This window comes from Macaca fascicularis, chromosome 7, assembly GCF_037993035.2.
Source record: "Macaca fascicularis isolate 582-1 chromosome 7, T2T-MFA8v1.1".
Taxonomy (NCBI): domain Eukaryota; kingdom Metazoa; phylum Chordata; class Mammalia; order Primates; family Cercopithecidae; genus Macaca; species Macaca fascicularis.
The window spans coordinates 129,625,644-129,651,244 of NC_088381.1; the positions used below are offsets into that span (position 1 = coordinate 129,625,644).

Consider the following 25,601-nt stretch of genomic DNA (forward strand, 5'->3'; position numbering starts at 1 on the left):
CAAAACAAAACAAAAAACAAAAAGAAAGAAATTTAGGCCTATAGAGATTAAATAACTTGTCTAAAGTGATAATTAATAGCTAGATAGTTATGAAATCAGTCTAGAATTATCCAGTGCATTTTTTTTTTTTTTTTTTTTTTTGAGATGCAGTTTTGCTCTTGTTGCCTACGCTGGAGTGCAATGGCACAATCTCAGCTCATTGCAACCTCCGCCTCCCAGGTTCAAGTGATTTTGCTGTCTCAGCCTCCCAAGTAGCTGAGACTACAGGCACCCACCTCCACACCTGGGTAATTTTTTTTTTTTTGTATTTTTAGTAGAGACGGGGTTTCACTATGTTGGCCAGGCTGGTCTTGAACTCCTGATCTCATGATTCACTGGCCTCGACCTCCCAAAGTGCTGGGATTACAGGCGTGAGCCCCTGCACCCAGCAATCGTTTGTTTTTTTAAAAAATTGTATGAATAATATATATGTACCCTACATAAATTTGGAATTTGATTAACAGGTTTACTTGGGGTGAGAAAAAGATCATTAGAAACATTAGTAAATATTTAATACTAACACGAAATTCACTCCTAACTACTGCAGGAATATATGAAGATAAGTTAACAGCCTTTTAGCATTTTTCCCCCTTTATTGAAGCAGTGGAAGGAGAATTGAAGTTAAATACCTTTAATATGTCCCAGATATGATTAAGTACTGTAACAGTAGCTTGAAGTGCACTGAGAATTCAGAGGAGATACCATATTTGTTAAGTATGATCGAGAAATAGTTCAAAAGGAAATTTTTCTACTTCCTTTCACAATGCTGAAGGATATTGTGAAGAAAATTGTTAGACTACACTCATGAGTATTACTGAAAAAATCCTAAGTCATATGTATCAAAAATAATCCTAGACACAAAAACACCTTAACTGAGTACACTTATTTCAGGATGCATTCAGAATCTATTAATATGATTTACCACATCAATAGGTTAAAGGGGAAAATGTGAATTTATTTTAATAGTTACCAAAGAAGACATTTGATAATATCCAGCATCCATTCTTTTTTTTTGAGACGGAGTCTCGTTCTGTCATCCAGATTGGAGTGCAGTGGCCGGATCTCAGCTCACTGCAAGCTCCGCCTCCCGGGTTTACGCCATTCTCCTGCCTCAGCCTCCCGAGTAGCTGGGACTACAGGTGCCCGCCACCACACCTGGCTAGTTTTTTGTATTTTTTTTTTTAGTAGAGACGGGGTTTCACCGTGTTAGCTAGGATGGTCTCGATCTCCTGACCTCGTGATCCGCCCGTCTCGGCCTCCCAAAGTGCTGGGACCAGCATCCATTCTTGATTTAAAAAAAAAAATCTTCTAGATCAAGGAGTTAGCAAACTGTTTCTGTAAAGGGCCAGGTAGTAAATATCTTAGGTTTTGTGGGCCATGTTTCTGTCACAACTACTCAGCTCTGCCATTGTAATGTGAAAGTATCTATAGATAATACCAAAACACCTGAATGTGGTTGTAGTCCAGTAAAACTGTATAAAAGCAGGTGGTGGGTCACATTTGGTCCTGGGGTTTGTTAACTCCTGCCCCTGCCCTAGATAAAATAGAAGATTATTTCTTTAATCTTAAAAGTGTGTGTGTGCACGCATGTATTAGATTATAAGTTGCCTCATGTTCAATGGTAATATGCAAGAAGTATCACAGTTTTATTTAACGTTGCTCTTAAAGAGCTAGTCAGTGTAATCAGACAGGAGAGTGAAGGGAGATACGACATCAGAAAGAGAGCCTAGAAAATTATCATGATTTGTGAATGATTTTATGCCTAAAATATTCTAAAGAGAATTTGCTGAAAAATAGGAACAAAAATTTAGGGAGGTAAGGATTACCACTGTAGACCTTACAAAGATTAAAAGGTGACCAAGGCAAAATTATAAATAATTTTATGCCAGTAAGTTAGATAGCTTAAATAAAATGGATAAATTTATTAAGAGACACAAGTTTCCAGGCCAGGCGCCGTGGCTCATGCTTGTAATCACAGCACTTTGGGAGGCTGAGGCAGGTGGATCACCTGAAGTCGGGAGTTTGAGACCAGCCTGGCCAACATGGAGAAACCCCGTCTTTACTAAAAATACAAAATTAGCCGGGCTTGGTGGCGCATGCCTGCAATCCCAGCTACTTGGGAGACTGAGGCAGAAGAATCGCCTGAACCCGGGAGGTGGAGGTTGCGGTGAGCCCAGATGTGCCTTTACACTCCAACCTGGGCAACAACAGCAAAACTCTGTCTCAAAAAAAAAAAGAGACATAAGTTTCTAAAACTGACGCTGACGGAAGAAATCTGAATAGTCATGTCTACTGAGACCCCAAAACATCTGAGACAGGTCTCAGTCGATTTAGAAAGTTTGTTTTGCCCGGGTTAAGGATGTGCCTGTGATACAACCTCAGGAAGTCCTGAGGCGTGCGCCCAATGTGGTCGGGTTACAGTTTGCTTTTATACATTTTAGGGAGACATGACACATCAATCAATATATGTAAATTGTACATTGGTTTGGTCTGGTAAGGCAACAAGTGGGGGCTTCCAGGTTAGAAGTAGGTAAGACAAAAAGTTGCATTGCATTTTTTGAGTCTTTGATGGCCTTCCACCTAATACGAATAATACGCAATTTACTCTGGCTCAATGAATCTGCATTTTCACATGAGCAATAGGGGAGAGGAACCAATCAGTATGCATTTGTCTTCGGTGAGCCTCAGAGGGATGACTTTGAATAGAATGGTAGGCTGGTTTGCTCTAAGCAGTTCCTAGCTTGATTTTTCCCTTTAGCTTAGTGATTTTGGGGTCCTAAGATTTATTTTCCTCTCACACTGCTAAGAAATTAAATTCCCAGGCTTCTCTGGAAATTTCAGCAAACATTTAAGAAAGGAGTGATCTAGATCTAGATTCTTTCAGAAAATACAAGAGGGAATACTTTGCAGCTTATTGACGTTGCAAGAAAGAACTAAAGACCAATATCCCTTATCTTATCCAAAAAAAAATTCAAAATGGATTATGGACTAAATTTGAAACCTAAATTATAAAACTTGTGAAAAAATATGTAGGAGAAAAATGTGTGTGTTCTTGGACTGGGCAAGATTTTAAAATACATGACACAAAAAAACACAAGCAAATCATGAAACAGAAAAAATTGATAAATCTGCATTCTCAAAGTTACAATTTTTGTCTTCAGAAGACACTGTTAAGAAGATGAGAAGATAAGCCATAGACTGTGAGAAAATTTCTGCAAACTACTACCCTGATTAAAGGTCCCGTATCCAAACTAGTAATATATAAAGAAGTCTAACTCAATAAATATATAGTCCACCCAATGAAGAAATGGCTAAAACATTTCACCAAAGAAAATATATGGATGGCAAATAAGCATATGAAAAGATGCTCTGCATCTTTAGTTATTAGAGAAATGTAAATTAAAACCACAGTGACATTCCACTAAACCCTGAATGACAGCAACAAAAAGACCCCACAAAACAAAACAAAAATTGTAATGAAAAAAGCTGTTGATGATTTGAAACAAGTGGAACCTGCATACTTTTCTGGTGTGAATCCAGAATGATGTGGTTACTTTGGAAAACTCAACAGTTTTTAAAAGGTAAACATGTACTTATCATCTGACCCAGAAATACTATTCCTTGGTATTTATACAAGAGAAATGAATACTTAATGTTCACACAGAAATGTGTATGCAAAAGTTTATGTGGCTTTATTCATAATTGCAAGAACTGCAAACAGCCTAAAAATCCTTCCACTGCTGATTGGATAAACTGTGGCATATCCATACAATGAAATATAATCCAGCAATAAAAGAGCTGTCATACATGTAACAACGTAGATGAATCTGAATTCAGTGTGCTCTGTGAAAGAAGACAGATACAAAAGGCTATATACTCTATGATTCTATTTATGTGACATTCTGGAAAAGGCAAATCTTTAGGGACAGAAAATATGTATTTGGTTGCTAGGGACTTAGGGGTAGGGGAAGGTGTTGAATGCAAAGGGGCACAGAGAAATTTTTGGGGTGATGGAAATCTGTATTTTCATTGCAGTGGTAGTTTCCACAACCATGCATTTGTCCAAACTGCTCTGTACAGCAAAAATGGGTGAATTTTATTGTATGTTAATAATACTTCAATAAACCTGACTGATGGCCAAACACGAGCAAAAAGAGAGGACATAAGGAAAAGATTGTTTAGTTTGGTTGTATTTCAAAAATTAACTTCTGGTAGATTAAAATGTTTTTTTTTCTGAAAAGAAAATGTTCAGCTGAATTAAATTTAAAGGAGTTTAATTGAGCAATGAACTATTGGAGTATCACACAGCCCCCAGAATCACAGCAGATTCAGAGACTCCAGCGCAGCCACGTGGTGGAAGATTTATAGCCAACAAAAGGGAAATGAGGTACAGAAATCGGAAGTGAGATACAGAACAGCTGGATTGGTTATGGCTCGGCATTTGCCTTGTTTGAACACAGTTTGAAGACTCAGCAGTGTATGAATGGTTGAAGTACCGCCGCTGGGATTGGCCAAGACTCAGCTGTTGTTCAGGCATATACTGCTAAATTGGGTTTTCACTCTTGTCTACCTATTAAGCTAGATTGCAATTTGTCCATAAGGACTCAAATATAGAAGTATGGAGTCCTTCTCAGGCCATATTTAGTTCACTTTAACAGAAGTACCAAAGATATTTAGGTTTAGAAACCCTCACAAGCACTTTTTATTAATAGCCTTCATATAGGCATAGCAATGTGATAAGCTGGTCAAGCTGCTTTCTTGAAGACCTGAAAAAAATTTTTTTAATGTGGTTGAGGAACAAAGGAGGAACAAGAGCAAAATAGGAAAAGAAAGTTAAATGAAATGAGCTTTCATCTTGAATATGTGACAGGTATAATTTATGAAATATCACTTCCTTTGTTAATCATATCTTAATCAGTTCCTAAAAACAACTGTTTTGTAAATTCTAAAACTAACTTAAGTACAGGCTCTGTAGTACATCTGAGATTTGTTAATGAATTTTCTCAGGTTGTTAGGGAGGATTTACCCATGAGAAAGACTAAAGTATTATAAATGTGATCTGAATTCAGATCTCCATCATGGCTTAACTAATCCAGCTAAGGTATTGTAAATACTCTGAAGCAGAAGTAGTTACCTGAATAATAAAGACCCAAATGCTTACTTTGTAGTTTCCCATTAATCAAAAGTTCATTTCCATACAGTGAAAAGGTATTTTTGATTTTATAGTTTTTCAAAAAGAGGAGCCTCAGTTCCATAAAAGGCAAAAGATCTTACAAATCCATTTGCACATATGATACTTTTAAAATTTCTAATTTTAAAAGAGCTCTTATAAATGAATAAGAAAAGGGCCACCACCCAGTAGAAAAATAGCTTAGGACATGAACAGGCAATCACAAATGCAGGCAGAAAGTCAATGCATATAGGAAATAATTGAATTTCATCTATAATTACAGATATATAAATTAAAACATGATTTTTATATTATTTGATCAGCAAAGATTAAAGGTGTAATACCCATTGATAGTGAAAGTGTAAGGAAATACAATCTCAGTTTAAGTGGGAGAGTAAATTGGCACATTCTTTTCATAGAGCAATTTAGAATCGTGTCAAAATTTTAAATGTACATGCCTTTTAGAATTGCTAATTATTCTGTACAAATCATAAATATAAAAGGAAATTCATTGCAGGATTCTTTGAAGTGGCAAACTAAACAACTCAAATGTATAATGGGTAAATAAAATTCTTGTCAGTCCATACAAAGAAATACTTTGCAGTTACTAAAAAGCTAGGGAGGCTGGGCACGGTGGCTAACGCCTGTAGTCCCAGCACTTTGGGAGGCTGAGGCGGGCGGATCACAAGGTCAGGAGTTCAAGACCAGCCTGGCCAATATGGTGAAACCCCGCCTCTACTGAAAATACAAAAATTAGCTGGGTGTGGTGGCGGGCGCCTATAGTCCCAGCTACTTGGGAGTCTGAGGCAGGAGAATCGCTTGAACCCAGGAGGCAGAGGTTGCAGTGAGCCGAGATCATGCCACTGCTCTGCAGCCTGGGTGACAGGGCAAGACTCTGTCTCAAAAAAAAAAAAAGAAGCTAGGGAAAGCCCTATATTATGAAAGTATATCCAGAATATATCGATTAAAAATAAAGTACAACATGATACATTTCTTAGTGAAAAGGCTTTTTTAAAAAGAGTATGATCTCATTTCTATAAATCAAAAATATATATATATACACATACACACATGAACATAATATATAGCACTGAAGAAATCTAGACATGTATGAAGTATTACCAGTGGTTAATTTTCAAGGATGGTATAATGAGAAATTATCCATAAATTTCTGTAATGTTTGGATTTTATATAACCGTGTGTTACTTTAATCAGTGGAAATCCAAAGACCTTTTTACAAATAAGGTAAACATAATTCCATAGACTCAGACAAGTAGAAGGGCTGGTGTGAAAAAGGCAAAGTAGCTGGGAAGTATAGAGCAAGGGGTCCATTAAGATTGGATTGTAAAGGGTGTGTTGGGGAGTTAACTGTTAAAAGTGCTGGAAAAATAGATTGAGGGTTGTATTGTGACCAGGCCTTAAATGTGGAATCAAGTAGTTTACACTTCAGTTGGTAGGCAGAGGGGAAGTCAACTGAAACTTTTGAGCAAGAAAGTGGCATGCCCAAAGTTTTTCTTAAAGAAAATCAGTCTAGGAGTAGAATGGTAGGTAGCTGGGAACAAACTGAAAATAGGAACACTAAGTAGAAGGCTGTTGCAGTAGTTCAGATTTAGGAGTGACGAGCATGTGCCACATGGTTGTAGGAATTAGAGAAGCAAGGCTAACAGACATAAGAGCCAAATATGGAGGCTGGTGGAGAGGGGTGAGACAAGAATGCTTAATGTCTGAGCACCTGGGAGGATATTCATGTCCTTAATGTTGGAGAAATATGATGACATGATAAAGATTTCATTGGGGGGAGAATTCGCTCCAGTCTGCCTTTCCAGACTTAATTTCTGTAATAATTGTTTGATGCATAAATGGGTGCTCAGTATATTTATGGAATTTATTTAAGCTTATGTTATTTAAGCTTCAATTATGTGCTCACCATTCCTCGAATATAACATGCATGTTGATAGGACATCAGTAATATCAGTGCTATGATGGATGAAGATGATAGCAACTACTGTTTATGTAACACTTTTTTTGAGATAGAGTCTTGCTCTGTCACCCAGGCTGGAGTGCAGTGGCACAATAATGGCACGATCTCGGCTCACTGCAACCTCCACCTCCTGGGTTCAAGCGATTCTCCTGCCTCAGCCTCCCCAGTATCTGGGATTACAGGCACTCGCCACTATGCCTGGCTAATTTTTGTATTTTTAGAAGAAATAGGGTTTCATCATGTTGGCCAGGATGGTCTCGAAGTCCTGACCTCGTGATCTACCCACCTCGGCCTCCCAAAGTGCTGGGATTACAGGCGAGAGCCACCACGCCCAGCCAAAATTTACTTTTTAAAAATTTAATTATTCTTGGCTATTTTCTCAAATGTATTGCATTCTCTTTTATATGTTTCCTTTGTTCTACATTTATCATTTTTGTAATTATAAGTATATTAAAGTAAAATATATTTTATGCTCTTATTTTCTGTAACACTGTATCCTTAACATAATTTAATTTTCTTTTGACAAGTCATGGTCACCATCATGAGGATTATGTTACTGGGTTTTATAATGTAATGATTCTATCAAGAAAGAAGCCAGATGCGGTTGCTCACGTCTGTAATCCCAGCAGTTTGGGAGGTTGAGGCAGGTGGATCACTTGAGGTCGGGAGTTTGAAACCAGCCTGGCCAATGTGGTGGCATGCACCTGTAGTCCCACCTATTCAGTAGGCTGAGGCACGAGAATCATTTAAGCCTGGGAGGCGGAGGTTGCAGTGAGCTGAGATTGTACCACTGTACTCCAGCCTGGGCTACAGAGAGAGAGACTGTCTCCAAAAAAAAAAAAAAAAAATAGCTTAAGTGTGGGGCAGTTTATACTAAATGGCTTCATGCCACAGTGTTTTGTTCTTATGTTTCTCTTTTTTTTAAAAAAAAAAATAGTGTATCTGTTACACTTATTGTAGTGAAATCTTTCTGTTCTCAGTGTGCAGGCTCAGGAGGCAGAGGCAGGAGAATTGCTTGAACCCAGGAGGCAGAGGTTGCAATGAGCTGACATTGCGCCACTGCACTGCAGCCTGGGTGACAGAGTGAGACTCCGTAAAAAAAAAAAAAAAAAAAAAGCAAGATATAATATATCAAATGAGAAAAGTGTTGGGCGAAGAAAAACAGCATAAAAATAGTCACTGTTTATGGGGCTTGCTTTTGGGACATGGAAGTTTTGTGCTAAATGGTACTCGATATGATAATGGTATCTGATACATTTGGTTGGGATATTTCTTCAGGTAACAGAAGGTTGATGTAGAGAACCTCTAGTGTTTTTGAAAATGGAAAGTCAGTCGCAAATTATGACTAGAGAAATATATCTTGTAGAGCATATGTGGTGAGAAAAGAAAGTATGTTCACATCCAAAAGTAAGGTTGTTAAACTCAAAAACTACATTTGTAATTAATAAAGTTGAAGTAACATATGCGATTATTCTTTGATGGCTGCAGATATAACCCCTGTTGTGTGTGATAAAGATTAAATATGGTATTTGTGTTTGGCTAATTTTTATTCCTTTTTTCTCTGTTTTATCTAGTGGAAGAACTAGAGACTACTTTCAAAGTATAAATAAAATATGTTAGTACTTGAAAAAATATAGGTATTCTAGAATGTGTATTTCTGCTTACTATTACAGTTTAAGTTTTTACATGTCTAATTTTTATGCTGTAATAATGACATTTTTTGTAAAATGTTTTCTCAAAAAGTATAATATTCTTTGCTTTCATATAAAATCATTTTCTAAATATTTCTAGGTAACGTGCAGAATATACACAAGGAAGATAAACCTTTAAGTCTGAGTATGCCTGTAATTACAGAAGAAGAGAATGAAAGTTTGAGTGGAACAGGTACAGATAAAATTTCGTCAAACTAGTGAAGTAAACTAACTTATATTCGTAGAGCATCAAGGTTTAGAACCCTTGAGGAACATGACAGTTTGCTGTGTGTTCCTGTGATCCTTTCATCTTTGGCCCATTAGAGAATTTCAGTATTAGTCATATCATTAATGACATCTCAGAGTCAAGGATAACACAATAAATGATGGTATGGATATCCATTAGGTATCCTATGAGTTTCATCTGTGTAGAGATGTCTCTGTCAGACCTCTGAGCTGCTTTCATCTGGACATTGTTTCAGTACTTCTAATCCTGACTGCTGCTCTCTTCCAGGAATTTGTTTTCTTTATTTTTTTTCGTGAGACAGGGTCTTGCTGGGTTGCCCAGGCTGGTGTACGGTGATTTGATCACAGTGACTTACTACAGCTTCAACTTCCCCGTCTCAGGCTGTCCTCCCCTCCTGCCTCAGCCTCTTGAGTCACTGGGACTGAAGGCACATGCCCCAGTGTCTGGCTAATTTTTGTATTTTTTGTAGAGACAGGGTCACACTGTGTTGCCTAGGCTGGTCTCAAACTCCTGGGCTCAAGTGATCCACTTGCCTCGGCCTTTCAGAGTGCTGGGATTATAGGCATGAGCCACCGTGCCTGGCTTAGGAATTTGTTTTCATCTTATTTTTTTTTTTTACTTGTCTTTTCTCTTTTTCTTTTTTTTTGCCATTTCCCTTTTCTTTTGCACTGGTAGGGAATATTTTTTTTCTTTTTTCTTTTTTGGTTTTTTTTTTGAGATAGTCTTGCTTTGTTACCCAGGCTCGAGTGCAATGGCATGATCTCAGCTCACTGCAAACACCGTCTCCCGGGTTCAAGCGATTCTCCTGCCTCAGCCTCCCAAGTAGCTGGGATTACAGGTGCCCCCCCATCATGCCCGGCTCATTTTTGTATTTTTGTAGAGACGAGATTTCACCATGTTGGCCAGGCTGGTCTTGAACTCCTGACCTTAAGTGATCTGCTTGCCTTGGCTTCCCAAAGTGCTGGGATTACAGGCATGAGCCACCGTGCTTGGCCAGAATATTTCTTTTTGCCACATCTTTTATAATTTTCATGTTTTTGTGTTTTCTATTGCTTTCTTTGCTTTTAATGATCAGTAACCTTTAGGTTCGTGCTGTTTGTAGATGGACAATTATTCGAGTGTTGGTTCTGGCATCTCCTATAGTAGCCAGAATGATGTATAGTACTAGTGTTTTGGGTTACATTTCTAGGTTTAATTGAAATGAAATTGAAATCTTAGTCATTTTCTTCTTCTTAGTACTGGCCTAAATACCTTTGAGATCTAGCACCCTGGGTTCATATAATTATAGGGAGGGTGTACCCATATGACCCATATGAAACAACTTCACAGTAACTTATTATTAATTAGGATTTAGAATGGCTAAGGGCCACTATCTTAATAGATTGATATTGCAATAAGATTGAGATCTTACTATTTCAATGGATATAGTATTTTTTATTGTTGTTATGTGTTTTTTTTTTTTTTTTTTTGAGATGGAGTCTCGCTCTGTCATCCAGGCTGGAGTGCCGAGGCACAATCTTGGCTCACTGCAGCCTCCACCTCCTGGGTTCAAGCAATTCTTCTGCCTCAGCCTGCTGAGTAGCTGGGACTACAGGTGCCCGCCACCACGCCCAGCTAATTTTTTGTATTTTTTTTAGTAAAGATGGGATTTCACCGTGTTAGCCAGGAAGGTCTCGATCCTCTGACCTCATGATTCGCTCACCTCAGCCCCTCAAAGTGCTGGGATTACAGGCACGAGCCACCGCTCCTGGCTGATAGTATGTTTTAAACTGCTATATCATTTTGAAGAAAAAATTCTTGAATATGTCAGGTTTAAGATTTTTTTGTTGTGTCTTTGCTGTGAGGGCATCCTTATTGTGTTGTGCCAGTTAGATAGCTATGTAGTTTAAATGTATGGTATCAATTAGGTATTATCATTTAAGTGTCAAGTTTTTTTTTTTTTTTTGATCTGACTGACTTTTAAACTTTATGTCTTTAGAGTTCACTGCCTCCAAGAAGAAGAGAAAACACTGAACAAAGAGCCTGGTGTAGTTTTTAATTTTGAGTTTTCTGACAGAAGAAAAGAATGATATTTTGTGTATTGAACAGGAAGACTGCCAGTATTAAAAATAATCCTTCTGGGAAACTGTAGGTTATTTCTTGGAAATTGCAATACATAGTTCTAGAATAAAAGTACACAAAATTAGAATAAGAATTCTTTAACATTTTCTTTAATATGCATAAATGGAGATAAAACTTGTATTTAGTATGTAATATAAAAAATTCTGTTATTTGCAGATTGTTACTATTTCCTGTAACGTTTTGTGATACTATACTGTCCGAATACAGTCTGGTAATACTATTCTATTTTATTTAAAATATATTTTATTGAAATATTAATGTTTATTACATGCAAATAACTAATCATTTTGTATCTACAGTCTGATAATGGATTTTTTAATTTTGTATATTCTATTTTGTATATTGTTAAGTGCAATAAAGTTTTTGCCTTGTTTTATTTTTTAATACATAAAAGTTACATTCTCATAACATGTGATTAATAACTTAGGAAGTTCACAATATATTTTCTAATTCTGCAGTTAAATATTATTTAGTGCTTGTTTTAAAGCTCCCTTTGGTCTACTGTATGTTTATGTGTATGTTTGTGTATGTGTAAATATGTATATGTATGTGTGTCCATATTTATATATATGACTAGTCAATAAATTTATGTGTGTCTATATATATGACTAGTCAATAAATTGTGTAAGTACTTGAATACTAATACTTAAATTAGTATTAAATACTAATTTAAGTACTAACTTAAGTACTTAAATATTAATGTATTAAGTATTTAAGTACTTTACTTTCTAATAAAATGTTTAAGAAGAATAATGTAAATTTCAGAATGTGTCTCTGGTACAGAATCGTTGATAGTCACAGAAAAAAAAATCTATAGCTTCATGAATATGCCTATCTGTTAATTTCTCGTTCCAGACATTTTAATAGAGATTGCTTGAGCCATGTTGTTTGAATTGCTGCCAATAGCAGACCACCTCCCTATCATGTTGTTGGCTCAGCTGTTTTTTTTTTCTTCCCCCTAATAGAGACGGGGTATTGCTGTGCTGCTCAGGCTGGTCTTGAACTCCTGGGCTCAAGTGATCCTCCTGCCTCAGCCTCCCAAAGTACTAGGATTATAGGTGTGACCTACTGTACCCAGTCCTAACCTTTTTCACAGTTGATTATACTTCATGCTGTTTTCCTGCATGAAGTATAATTAAGGGATTTGTTAAGGTAACCTTTAATTAAGGTATTATTAAGGGATTTAGAGTTTGGGTTGCACACCTGTAATCCCAGCACTTTGGGAGGCTGAGGCGGGGAGATCACGACGTCAGTGAAACCCCGTCTCTAATAAAAATACAAAAAATTAGCCGGGCATGGTGGTGGGCGCCTGTAGTCCCAGCTACTTGGGAGGCTGAGGCAGGAGAATGGTGTGAACCCAGGAGGTGGAGCTTGCAGTGAGCCAAGATCATGCCACTGCACTCCAGCCTGGGCGACAGAGCAAGACTCCGTCTCAAAAAAAAAAAAAAAAAAAGTTTGGGTTGAAGATCAAATTCGTGATATCTCTATATCTAATCTTTAAAAATCAGAATACTAATGCTAACCCAAATAAAATGTTCATTTATTAGCATTTATGCAGTCACAATTGTTTCCTTTGACTTCAAATGATTTTGATCATAGAGGGGGCAGTTTTCATAATGTGGACATTGGGTGGAGCATCTTGAATTTAAACATTGTGGGGTTGGGGTGTAGATCCATTATTGGCCCACTTGGTATACTAGGTTGTTTGCTAGAACTTGTCTGACAAAGTTTATAGACATTGTACAGCTAACACACTGAGTTGCCCTCTCTTTTTTCATAACTGTACTTACAAAATACATGCTGTTGTTTCACTTGTACCTCAAGATGGTTAGTGCCCTGCCCCCATTCACAAAGTTAGTAAGTCATGCTTCTGAGTCATAAACACAAGGCTCAGGCTTATAATTTCAATCTTTTTATATAAGCCAATGTGGAAATCCAGAAAGATCCTTTTTAACTATAAGCAGTAAAACTCCACTTCAAAATGGCTTAAATGAAAAGGAAAGTTTATTAAAATCAGGTGAGTTCCAGCAAAGGTTGACTCTGCATTATATAGCACATCAGTTTCATGATGGCTTCATATACCTAGGTTTCCATTTTTTCTTTTCTTTTCTTTCTTTTTTTTTTTTTTGAGACAGTTTTACTCTGTCACCCAGGCTGGAGAGCAGTGACGTGATCATGGTTCACTGCAGCCTCAGTCTCCTGAGATCAAGCTATCTTGCCACCTCAGCCTCTTGACTAGCTGAGTCTACAGGTGTGTGACCCCATGCTTGGCTAATTTTTTTGTTTCTTGTTTTTTTTTGAGACAGAGTCTTGCTCTGTCACTCAGGATGGAGTGCAGGGACGTGATCCTGGCTCACTGCAACCTCTGCCTCCCGGGTTCAAGCGATTCTTCTGCCTCAGCCTCCCGAGTAGCTGAGATTACAGGCGTGTGCTACCATGCTCGGCTTTTATATTTTTAGTAGAGACGGGGTTTCACTATGTTGGCCAGACTTGTCTCAAACTCCTGACTTCAAACGATCTACCCTCCTTGGCCTCCCAAAGTGCTGGGATTACAGGAGTGAGCCACCGCACCCGGCTGCAATAGTGAGTTTTTCATGAGTATATGTTGAAGATAAGGTATGAATCACTTGATAGAGTTGCTTTAAATATGAAATTGAAGCTCATTGAACAGAGTTCAAATAGAACATACCTGTGTTTAACAGTGAGTTTTCAAAATTAAAGTATGAAGTCCAAATACTAGTTACCTATTAAGCTACTTATATTGCCAACTTAATTATAATTACCAAGTGATAAAGGCATGATTTCAGTATTAAATATTTACTAAATTAATATTTTGTGGGAGAAGAAGGGTTATATAAACATACACTGTATTTTAAAATCACACCACTCCTAGAAATCCCAGTATATGAAAGTGGTGTTCAAAGTAGATAATTAGAATTATAGTAGTATTAATGTTATATACCAGGTTTACTTGGGGTATCTTAAAACCCATGAATAAAAACTGGAGTCATAAAGGAAATGCAGCTTGTATGGATGCTTAATTAGGGAAATATTTTTCACTTTGATAGTAAAGTATCCTAATTTCTTCAGAAGAAAACTACCCTGGGAATATGCAGTTCTCTATGAGAATCATAGTGTTGTCTTTGCTTTCTTTTGTAGTACTCTTATGAGTTTATGTTGTAAGCACATCTAAGATCCCATCTGGGTTTATAACCCCTTTGTCTTGATAACTCAGTTTTCCTAACTGAGTGGATATATTCAATGAGGGGAAACATTCCCAGTCTCTTTAATACCCAGTTAGAGTGATTGTTACCTGAGACAGGCACAGTTGTACCATTTGCAAGCAAAAGGAGAGACCATGAACAAACTTGAGCAAAGGCTTTGTCTTATATAGGGATTTTTCAGAACAGCAATTTATTAGGGAACTACGTTAAAAACTTTTAAGTGCTGCAAAACTATTTTACTGACTTGTTCAAAAATATTAAGAACTGCAGAGTACTTTGGAAATGGAAATGCAAAGATATGAATGCCAAACTTCAAAATAATTACAGCTAGAAAGTAAGCTTTTAAAAAGTACTTGGATGCCAAGGAAACCAAAGTAATTATGTGGTGACTTTTGAAGTGGCTTTTTAAAGTTATAATAATTGAAAGCTTATGTGTTTACAGAGATCTTAAGATTGATATGAGATGAAGCTCTCATGGCTTGACAACTGAAGGAGACCCAGGTTTCTTTTTTTTCAACTTGAATTGGCTACAATACATGTTTTATTTCCAATAACCTATTTTGGTTATGACAAAAGATTTACACATGTATAGAGAGATAAAATATTTTTAATTGAGGTATCTTTAAAAGTGAGCTTTATGGGCTGGAAATTACTTTCATTTTTATGTAAAGAGCCCAGGAAAATAAGCATAATTACTAATGTCTTCCTAACTTACCCTTGATTCTTGAATTCTAGTTTGAAGAATGCTTGCTTTTTAAATGCCATTGAGCAAACTCTGTGGGTGCTTAAGTATTCACATTTTCATTTATCTGTTGAACAACTATAGAGTAATTTTCATTGCACATTTTTCTTATTCCCTCTATTAAAGTAAATGTCAAAGCCTAGATTTCGGGTTGTATAATCTTTTTTTATGTGGTATTTTTTATGCCTGACTTACTTTATTTTAATGTGCTGTATATTGCAGGTCTGGGTTTTTCTTTTCATGATGAATTCGGGCTGCCTCCTTTAAGTTACAAGGAACAAAGGCACGTTGACATTATCTTAGATGCTGGAGGTTTATTTTAATGCTGATCAGAGGCAAACCTTCTTGGAGAGCTGGGAAAAAAATGGCTCTTTGTCATGTAGTGAACACCAGCAGCTTAGACGGCTGGGTTGAGTCCTTGCTTTTGAAGTGGATGTCTATTGCCCTGTAGTTACAATGTGCATCCTCTTATTCATGTGCTCTCCAGCTTCCCTGCCCACATTCGCCTCTGCTACTTCTCCTATTCTCTATAGTCCCTGAGAGACGATCCGATTGAGTCTATTAGTTATAATCCAAAATAGAGCTCCCTGATTGGGTGGAGATTATTCTGGCTACTGGCCTCCTTTTTTTTTTTTTTTTTTTTTTTTTTTTTGGTAGAGATTCGCTCTTTCACCCAGGCTAAAGTGAAAAGGTGCAATCTTGGATCACTGCAACCTCCATCCCGCAGGTTCAAGTGATTCTCCTGCCTCAGCCTCCCAAGTAGCTGGGGCTACAGGTGTGTGCCACCACGCCTGGCTGATTTTTTTTTTTTTTTTTTTAGTAGAGACGGGGTTTCACCATGGTGGCTGGGCTGGTCCCAAACTCTTGACCTCAGGATCTACCCGTCTTGGACTCCCCAAGTGCTAGGATTATAGGTGTGAGCCACCACACCCGGCCCGTCCCCTTCCCCCCCTTTTCTTGAGACAGCGTCTTGCTCTGTGGCCCAGGCTGAAGTGCAATGGTGCCATCTCGGCTCACTGCAGCCTCCACCTCCTGGGTTCAAGCGATTCTCATTCCTCAGCCTCCCAAATAGCTGGGATTGCAGGCGCCCACCACCACACCCAGCTAATTTTTGTATTTTTAGTAGAGACGGGGTTTCACCATGGTGGCCAGGCTGGTCTCCAACTCCTGACCTCAGATGATCCACCCGCCTCGGCCTCCCAAAGTGTTGGGATTACAGGCGTGAGCCACCATACCCCGCCTGGCCTCCCTTATGTCCAACTGAAAGGATAATGGCCCTTAACTAGGACATAGATCCCTGATACAATCAATTGTGGACAGTATAGAAGGGTCGTGTACCTCAGGACAGGGCAAATTATGGGGAAGGACCAACTCTGTCAGCTTTCTGCAGAAGGGGTTGTGAGTAGGGCAAGCCTGTAAAATTTCATGGATTTGTCAGTCTAATCATGGATTTGATGGAAATGATAATGATGCCATACACTACTGTCAATATTTTAACTTCATAATGTAAACAAGTAATGGCAAAAATGTTCACTTGGCTGGATGCGGTGGCTAATGCCTATAATCCCAGCACTTTGGGAGGCTGAGGCAGGTGGATAACCTGAGGTCTGAAGTTCAATACCAGCCTGGCCAACATGGTGAAAACCTATCTGTACTAAAAACACAAAAATTAGCCATGTGTGGTGGCATGTCCCAGCTACTTGGGAGGCTGAAGTGGGAGAATCACTTGAACAAGAAGGTGGAGGCTGCAGTGACCCAAGATTGCACCATTGTACTCCAGCCTAGGGGACAGGGTGAGACTTTACCTCAAAAAAAAAAGAGAAAAGAAAAAAAAAGTTCACTTGACAGCAGCATTGCACAGTGGAAGAGTATCAGACGGCATGGGTTTGCTCTGAGATTACAATCTGCATGTGAGATATAATAAAAATCTACCCATAAGTTAGGGATGGATATATTCCATTTTATCCTCTTCCATCCTTTGTGATATTGTCGTCATATTTTACTGCTACGATATAAACCGCATCGTATTCTTAATTTAAATAAAGGAAAAAAAATAGGAGAAAAAAGTCTTACATTTACCCACATGGGAACCTTATCCACTGCTCTTCATTCCTTCATGCAAACCTATGCTTTCACCCGGAGTAATTTTCCCTCAGCCTGGAGACATTCTTTTAATTTATTGAAGCTTAGTTCTGTTGGAGATCAATTCTATCAGATTTTGTTTTCCTGAGTCTTTATTTCACCATTTTTGAAGGATATTTTTGCTGGATTTAGAATTCTAGGTAGACACCTCTTTTCTTTCATCACGTTAAGGATTGTTGCATGTCTTCAGCCTTCATTGTTTCTGATGAGAAGTTTTCATTCTTACCCATTTTTTGGTATATAACACGCCCTTTTCCTCTGGCCACTTTTAAGGTTTTTTTGTTTTTGTTTTTGTTTTTACTTTATTTTCAGCCATTTGTATGATGTGCCTAGTGCAGTTAATTTTTCCAGTATATTGTATATGTTTTTCCGCACTGGTCTTACTTACTTCTCTTTCTAGGATTCCAATTACATGTCTGTTAACTGCTTAGTACTGTCCCAAATGTTATTGTGGCTTCCTCCCACGTCCCCAGTAATTTTTCTCACCATGCTTCAGACTGAATGATTTGACTTATCTTCAAGTTCATGAATTATTTCTTCTTTTGTATTCAATCTGCTGTTAATCCCATTCAATAACTTTAATTTTAGATGTAGTATTTTTCAGTTCTAACGTTTCTCCTTGACTCTTCTTCATAGTTTTCATATCTGCACTGAAATGTCCCATTTCTTCACCAATTATAACATTTTTTGCTATAGGCTTATACTATTTTATAGATACTGTAAATTTATACTACAGGTGCTATAGGTTTAGCAAGTTTAGCTACCTCGAAGTGTTTGCTAGTTTCAACATTGAGTCTATCAGTATATCTGTTTCCCCCAAAGAGTATATCTGTTTTTATTGACTGATTTATTTTTTGTTGACTATGGTTTACATTTTCCTGTTTCTTTCCCTGTCTACTAATATTTTTTGTATGATCATACATGTTAGGGACTCTGAATTCTATCACCTTCCTCTAAAGAGTGTTGAGTTTCGTTCTATAAGGCAGTTAAGTTACTGACAGAGCATCTTGTACTTATAAGGGGCTTGATTGTAGGCTTTGTTAGGGTGGATCTATTCAGTTTAGTCCTTAGTTTTCTGGCAAATCCCTTAGTCCTGGAAGTGGTCCCTAAATCTAAGGTGTGGGCTTTTTGAAGTGTAATGGAAAGTGTGAAGTGTTTACCACATCACTCTATTCTTGCAAGACTTGAGCTTTGAACTCAGGAGACCTTTGGGTGGTCAGCCGCTGAAATACCCACTCGGGACTTTCAGATTTCTAGCTATTTGCCCTAGAATCATACGGGTTTTTGCTTTGCTTGCAGCCAAAGATCTGAGGGGATTTTATACACAGATTTTGGAGTTTCTCTCTATGATTGCTTCTTTCAGGAATTTCCCACCTTGACTTCCAACCACTCTGACAGCCCAAACTCCATTCTCTGACTCCTCAGATAGGGAAGACTATAACATTCTGCCTGAGTCCTACCTGCCCAGTGCCATGGACAGGGGAGTGCACTCAGGTAAAGTTGTATAAACATGCATATCTCCTTTCCAGCATTGAATCCCTTACAGTTGCTATCATAGAAAGTAATTAGGTGACGTTCCCCCTATTTACCCTGAAGTTACTGAATCATCTTCCCTGGCTTTGCAGGATGTCTCCTAGTTTGCGAAGATTCCACTTTGATTGGGAGTATAACTTAACTCATTTAAGTCACCCAAAGGCTATTCGATCATCATTTAGTGTCTTGTTAACCTAATGGCTTGAAATGAACTGATGCACTTCTGAATATACAGTAAAAATCCCTGATTTTTCAAGGAGTCTAATCTTCCCCAAATGCTAAGCACTACAGAATCAATTATGTCATTAATTTGCTTTTGGTTGCAAGCTACAAAGCTTGATCAGGCTAATTACAGATTATGCTCTCAGGAAAATATTTTTATATGCACTAGTCTTTTTTTCTTTCAGGCACTTTAATATGGGGTTTTAAAAAACCTTACTTAAGACAAATAAAAAAGAAAACCTTCATATAATTACATTACCTACAGGCTAATTTTTAAATACTTTAACATCATAACAATTAAGTGGGCTATGTTAGCTTCAGTTGACAACATTTATTTATTTATTTATTTGCAATGAGGTCTCACAATATCCACCAGGCTGGTCTTGAACTCCTGGGCTCAAGAGATCCTTTTGCCTTAGCCTCCCAAATAGCTGGGCCTACAGGTGCCTGCCATTCTGCCCAGCTAGTTGATCACTTTTAGGAAAGGCAACACCCACAAGAGTTGTTGAACCTGAACTTCTTACGGCATGTCTGATTTTAAATGAAATGAATTTTGCTAAAGTCTCACAAATGGTTAACTCTTCTGCCTTTATTACATGTTTTAAATAGTTGATTTATCTCTTAGTTTCTTGCAGCATAATTGGTATAATGCTTCTCTTGCTCACTTTACATGTCATTTTATTGTAGGTGGTTAACTGAATGTATTCTCTCTGTAAATTTCAACAAGTTGATCATAAAATTTTCCCAGCAGAAACTTTTTGTTTTGTATTTAAAGACTAAACACGCTGTCCTTTATTTAGAGAGCGTATGTTTGGAAAATCATCCTGTTTATTTGTAAATAAAGATGAACCAGCCAGTCACAAAATATAGTTTGTTTTGTTACCACTTTAAAAAATCCCTTATATTTACAAATATAATTCATTCACAAAACGACACTCGATAGAATTAGGACTAAATTGCTTTATAATGTTTCTGGATCTCCATAATCAAGACTGAATTTCCTCAGAGAAGAAAATGAAGAATGTAGAGTGACTCCTCAGGGTTGTCAAGTCAGAATCACTTTGTTCTTTGGTGGATTTAAACACGTTTTCTAATATCAAGTTTTAATAAAATGAGGAGACTATTTCTAGCAATTTGTGTAGGCTAGATGACTACAGGAAATGAAACCAGGCAGGTGTAGCCTTCTAGGAAGGTATCGCTTGGCCTGAAACTCATGGTATCAAAAGGAGCTAAGTCTGGGCCTGGTCAATAACTCCATCCATTTAGTTTTTAATTCCTACTTTTTTTTTCCTGTATCTGAGAGTTTTATTTATATCTGTCTAGATTTTTTAATATTTTCTTGTTCTTTGGTCAGCTTTTCAATTTCATCTTTTATTTCATTAAATATTTCAAGCATAATTAATTTACATCCTGTATATTAATTTCAGTATCTGCAATTCAACTAGTCAGTCTATTATTTGTTGTTTTGCTGATTTTCACTCATGGCGATTTGTGTCCTTGTTGTATTTGGTGATCTTGATTTGAAGCTCAAATTTCCTTATACTGAATCCTATGGATTTAATTTGGGATGCTCTCCTTTAGAGAGGATTTATGTTTGTGTCCACTATGAGCCAAGAATGCTATCTTTTTTGTACCTCTAAAGTCCTTTGAGTCCTTGGAATCTCAGGTTGAACTCCAAGTTTGATCTTTCGATTTCAGGAGTTATTAGGTGAACTCTACTTCATTGGTTTCTACTCCACTTGCTTAATATCTTACTGCCTCTTGCTCTGGTTTCAGTTAATTGTTTTGTTTTTCTCCTGGAGATTCTACTACTTTCTGGTGAGCACAGGAATGCATTAACATTTTTTGTAGTAGTATATTCAGGAGGAATGAGAAGACCCTTTGAAAATATCTGTCTGTCATACTGCCAGAAGTGGAAAGTCCTAGTTTGTGTTAATTTATCAGAAGAAGAAACAAAGGCACAAAGATGGCATGTAGTATGCTTAAGATCACAGAGCTGGTGAGTAGTGAGGCCGTTATTGGAAGCCATGTGGTCTGACTCCAGAGCCTACAATTTTAACCACCACACTCGAGTCTGAATCTCAGTGGATATTGCATAAGTATTGCAAATAATACATTCATGCAGAGCCCTCATGAATGTGATTAGTGCCCTTATAAAAGAGGCCCCAGAGAGACCCCTCAACCCTTCCACCATGCGAGGTGACAGGGAGGAATGGACCCTCGCTGGGCACTGAATCTGCCAGCTACTTGATCCTGGACTTCCCAGCCTCCAGAACTGTGATAAATAAATTTCTGTTGCTTACCAGCACCCAGTTTACAGTGTTTTATTATAGCAGCCCAAACAGACTAAGATAGTAAATGAGGACTTAATTATAGAGAATTATGACCAGTTCACTATCTTCATGGAAGATAAAAAGGATAAGAAGACTTTCAAAATAGATATCTTTAATTAGATATGAGTAAGAGTCATTTATTTAAAAAGTTTGTTAACACTAAATTTGTTTCCTAGTGGCTGTTTCTCAGCATTTAGTGGCTCTTCATTGTAGATAGAGAAAACTGAAGCAGGAACTCCCAGGTGTGAAATTCCAGGTCTCCAGGCAGTTTTATTATTCTGTAACCAGCTGCTGCTGCCTGAGCTAGGTATGTATTAGGATGTATTAGAAACACCCGGTGAGCTCATATGCAGATTACGGTGTCCCATTGCTGGCTTCAGATCCAAGTGTAGATTGGAGGCTAAAAAGTCTGCATTTTTAACAATTCTACAGGTGATTCTGGACCAGGTAGTCTGAGGCTCATACTTGGTGAAAGCTGGCCTAGGCTTGTCTTTGGCAAAAATGGAGATTTATGATGACGCATTCCTGGGTCCCTATTCTCTCCCTCCTCCAAGCATACTTAACTCCAGGGTGAGTGTGTCTTGCTTGAGACTGTTAGGGTTATTTCCATAACTGTGTACTTTTTGGGCTATTTTTTGAATGACTGCTAAAAAGTCCTTTTTTTTTTCTCTTTTCCCCAAGACAGAGTCTCGCTTTGTTGTCCGGGCTGGACTGCAGTGGCGCGATCTCGGCTCACTGCAACCTCCAGCTTCTGGGTTCAAGCGATTCTCCTGCCTCAGCCTCCCGAGTAGCTGAGATTACAGGCACGCACCACAATGCCTGGCTAATTTTTGTATTTTTAGTACAGATGGGGTTTCACCATGTTGACCAAGCTGTCTCGAACTCCTGACCATCAAGTGATCCGCCTGCCTTGGCCTCCCAAAGTGCTGGGATTACAGGCGTGAGCCACTGTGCTCAGCCTAAAAAGTACTTTTTAAAAATAGGCTTTACTAAGTCACAAGAAAAAACATCAATAGAGTATTCACACATATGGCTTTGAACAGTAGAGCCATCCATTTGACCTATTTGTCTGCCCGGTCTATGGACTCTTACTTTTCCCTGAGACTGGTTATTCCCACACTTAATTCTGCTTCTAAATTTCTACCTCATAGATTCCTTAACTACTTGCCTTGCCTGTACATGTTCAGACAGCATGGGGCAACCCGGAGTGGGAGACAGGCAACCATAAGCCAGTAGTTTTCTGGGTTTAGGTCACTAAATCTCTCCAGTCATTGTTGGAAATTTAACCATCAAACCTAGGCCCTGCCTTCCACCTTCCAGACCAGAATTCCACCTGATTAGCTCTGTCTTACTTCTGTTCATTCTCCATATGACTTGCAAGGATTAAATTAGAACATAACCCTATTTATTATCTAATGGCTATTTTTAAGATCCTATGATTTTTATTACCATATTCTATGTCATATTTGAATATTCTGAAGTACTTGTGTTCAGAGGCTGAGGAGATATACAGAGATACTATTGCAAAGAGATATAGACACCTAATGAAACTCAAAGGTAAGTTCTATAAAAACAATAAAAAAACGCCTCTCCTTTGGTGTCAGATAAAATGCTCAATAGCTTGCAGGCCACAAGCATGGCTAAAATAATTTTTCCATTTTCACCTACTGCAACAAAGAAAAAGCAATAGCTATTTCAACCAGAAATAGTCTCCACGGTGACACAGACCCACTCAGCATGTGGCTGCAGCCCTTTGCCCTGCCTTGCTCTCATTTCTTGTTTAAAGCCGGAGTGTTGATAAAGTCAGCAGGATGTGGTCATCAGCCAAGGGTCAGAGAGCCTATACAGGAACTTCTGTGCAGTGTGTATAAAAGGTCTTTGTCCTGCCTTATTCTGGAAATGAAGCAATGTGGACTGTGATATCTGAATTACAGTTATGACAAATAAGTCAGAAGAGCCCTGCAAGAATCGTAAATTATCTTTGCTGAAACTCTTTTTTTTTTGAGAGGGAGTCTCGCTTTGTTACCAGGCTGGAGTGCAGTGGCACGATCTCGGCTCACTGCAACCTCCGTCTCCCGGGTTCAAGTGATTGTCCTGCCTCAGCCTCCCGAGTAGCTGGGGTTACAGGCATGTGCCACCATGTCCAGCTAATTTTTGTATTTTTAGTACAGATGAGGTTTCACCATATTGGCAAGGCTGATCTTGAACTCCTGACCTCGTGATGCGCCCACCTCGGCCTCCCAAAGTGCTGGGATTACAGGCTTAAGCCACCACGCCCAGCCAGCTGAAACATTTTAAATGCAATTGCTCAGTCCTGCCCTTTCTCTGTCCCGCTCTCTATTATGTATATACAGTCCCAAGAGCTAACATTCACCCAGACCACCTGAGCCTGTCCTCCTACCCGTCATCTTCAAGGTTTCCAGGCCCTGGGGCCCTCAGCATTCTCCCTCTTCACTCCTACTGTGTCTTCACTCATTTCTCCCAACCCCCTGAGCCCTATGGCTGGATATTTTGGGGACACAGTGACCTAGAATTCAATTTCCATCTGCTTCCACTACCTGCTTCCAAATGGCTGCCTTGCCTTCTGCACTTCTGGGGTCTAATTCCAGGAGGGCCCCCACTGCTGGCCGGAAGTCCTTCTCTTCTATTCATCCCTTTCATTTCCTCTTCCTAATAGAGACATCTTAAAACCTCTTCCATGCTCCTAGATCCTCAAATCCACCTCTTTCCCTTCCTTCTTGGCAACCAAGCTCAGGTCCTATATTGTAGAGAAACTTGAGAACACATCACATGCCTGAGCTCCCTCAACCTCCCTCTTTATAAAATCCTTTTGCATCATATAATTCTCTCTTCCTCAACTTAGTTTCTGAGATTGAAAATGGTTCTTTATCAAAGGTGAACTTCTCTGCCTGTCTTGGCCATGCTGCCAGTAACACTTGTTCCTACCTTTCTTTGCTTTTATTTTATTTTATTTTACCTTATTTTATTTTTGAGACACAGTTTCCCTCTGTTGCCCAGGCTGGAGTGCAATGGAGTGATCTCGGCTCACTGTAGCCTCTGCCTCCCAGGTTCAAGGGATTCTCCAGCCTCAGCCTCCTGAGTAGCTGGGATTACAGGCTCCCGCCACCACATGCGGCTAATTTTTGTAGTTTTAGTAGAGATGGGGTTTCACCATATTGACCAGGCTGGTCTCGAACTCCTGACCTCAGGTGATCCGCCCTCCTTGGCCTCCCAAGTTGCCGGGATTACAGGTGTGAGCCACCATACCTGGCCTTTTCTTTGCATTTTAGATCTTTCCTCTCCCGTGGCTCTTTCCTCTCGCTTCATAAGTGTACTGAAGAAATCCTAGCTTGCTATGGAGTTATGTATTTTTCATTCCTATTACATAATTTCATGTATCATATGGGTCTGCCTGTCTCTAACTACACTTTACTATCTCTGGCCTTAGGTGTGGAGGCAACCAAAAGAGCCAAAATCTTGGCTTTTGAATTTCAAAGGCGAAGGTCCAAATGTAAGACACAGAGATTTGCAAGAAAGTAGGATGTTTCAAGAGTGAGTTTTCCAGCCTGTTAGGAGATAGGTTGCCTTAGCCATGGAGAGGGGAAGGGTCATAAAGGATAGCAGTGAGGTGAGAGTATGCCGAGGGTATAAGAAGACGATGGCAGTCACTGACGGTGGGCCAGGCAGTCATTCCCACCCCCTTCTTCCTTGTTGGCAGCATCCACTTTGTGCCATAAAAGCTGAAAATAACAGATGCTTGCGTTCCCAGCCTCCAGTGCCACCAGAATGGTGGAGAAGGCCTTTGAGGGCTTTTACAAAGATTTCCTTCTCTGATGAAAAGAGAGAGACGAGGCTGGGCGCGGTGGCTCATCCCTGTAACCCCTGCACTTCGGGAGGCTGAGGTGGGTGGATTACTTGAGGTCAGGAGATCGAGACCATCCTGGCCAACATGGTGGAACCCTGTCTCTCCTAAAAACACAAAAATTAGCTGGGCACGGTGGTGGGAGCCTGTAATCCCAGCTACTCAGGAGGCTGAGGCAGGAAAATTGCTTGAACCCGGGAGGCTGAGGTTACAGTGAGCCGATTCGTACCACTGCACTCCAGCCTGGGAGACAGATTGAGACTCTGTCTCAAAAAAATAAATAAATAAATAAAG

At 38.8% G+C, this 25,601-nt stretch overlaps 1 protein-coding gene across 1 annotated transcript in view; it reads left to right on the forward strand.

The window, feature by feature from the left end:
- SNAPC1 (small nuclear RNA activating complex polypeptide 1) overlaps nucleotides 1–11,999 on the forward strand; it is a 33,538-nt gene extending 21,539 nt beyond the window's left edge. The window contains exons 9-10 of the mRNA XM_065548878.2: nucleotides 8,982–9,074; nucleotides 11,107–11,999. Coding sequence (XP_065404950.1) covers nucleotides 8,982–9,074; nucleotides 11,107–11,141 — 128 coding nt within the window. The 3' untranslated portion in view covers nucleotides 11,142–11,999. The remainder of the gene's footprint in view (nucleotides 1–8,981; nucleotides 9,075–11,106) is intronic.
- Nucleotides 12,000–25,601: the final 13,602 nt, after the last annotated feature.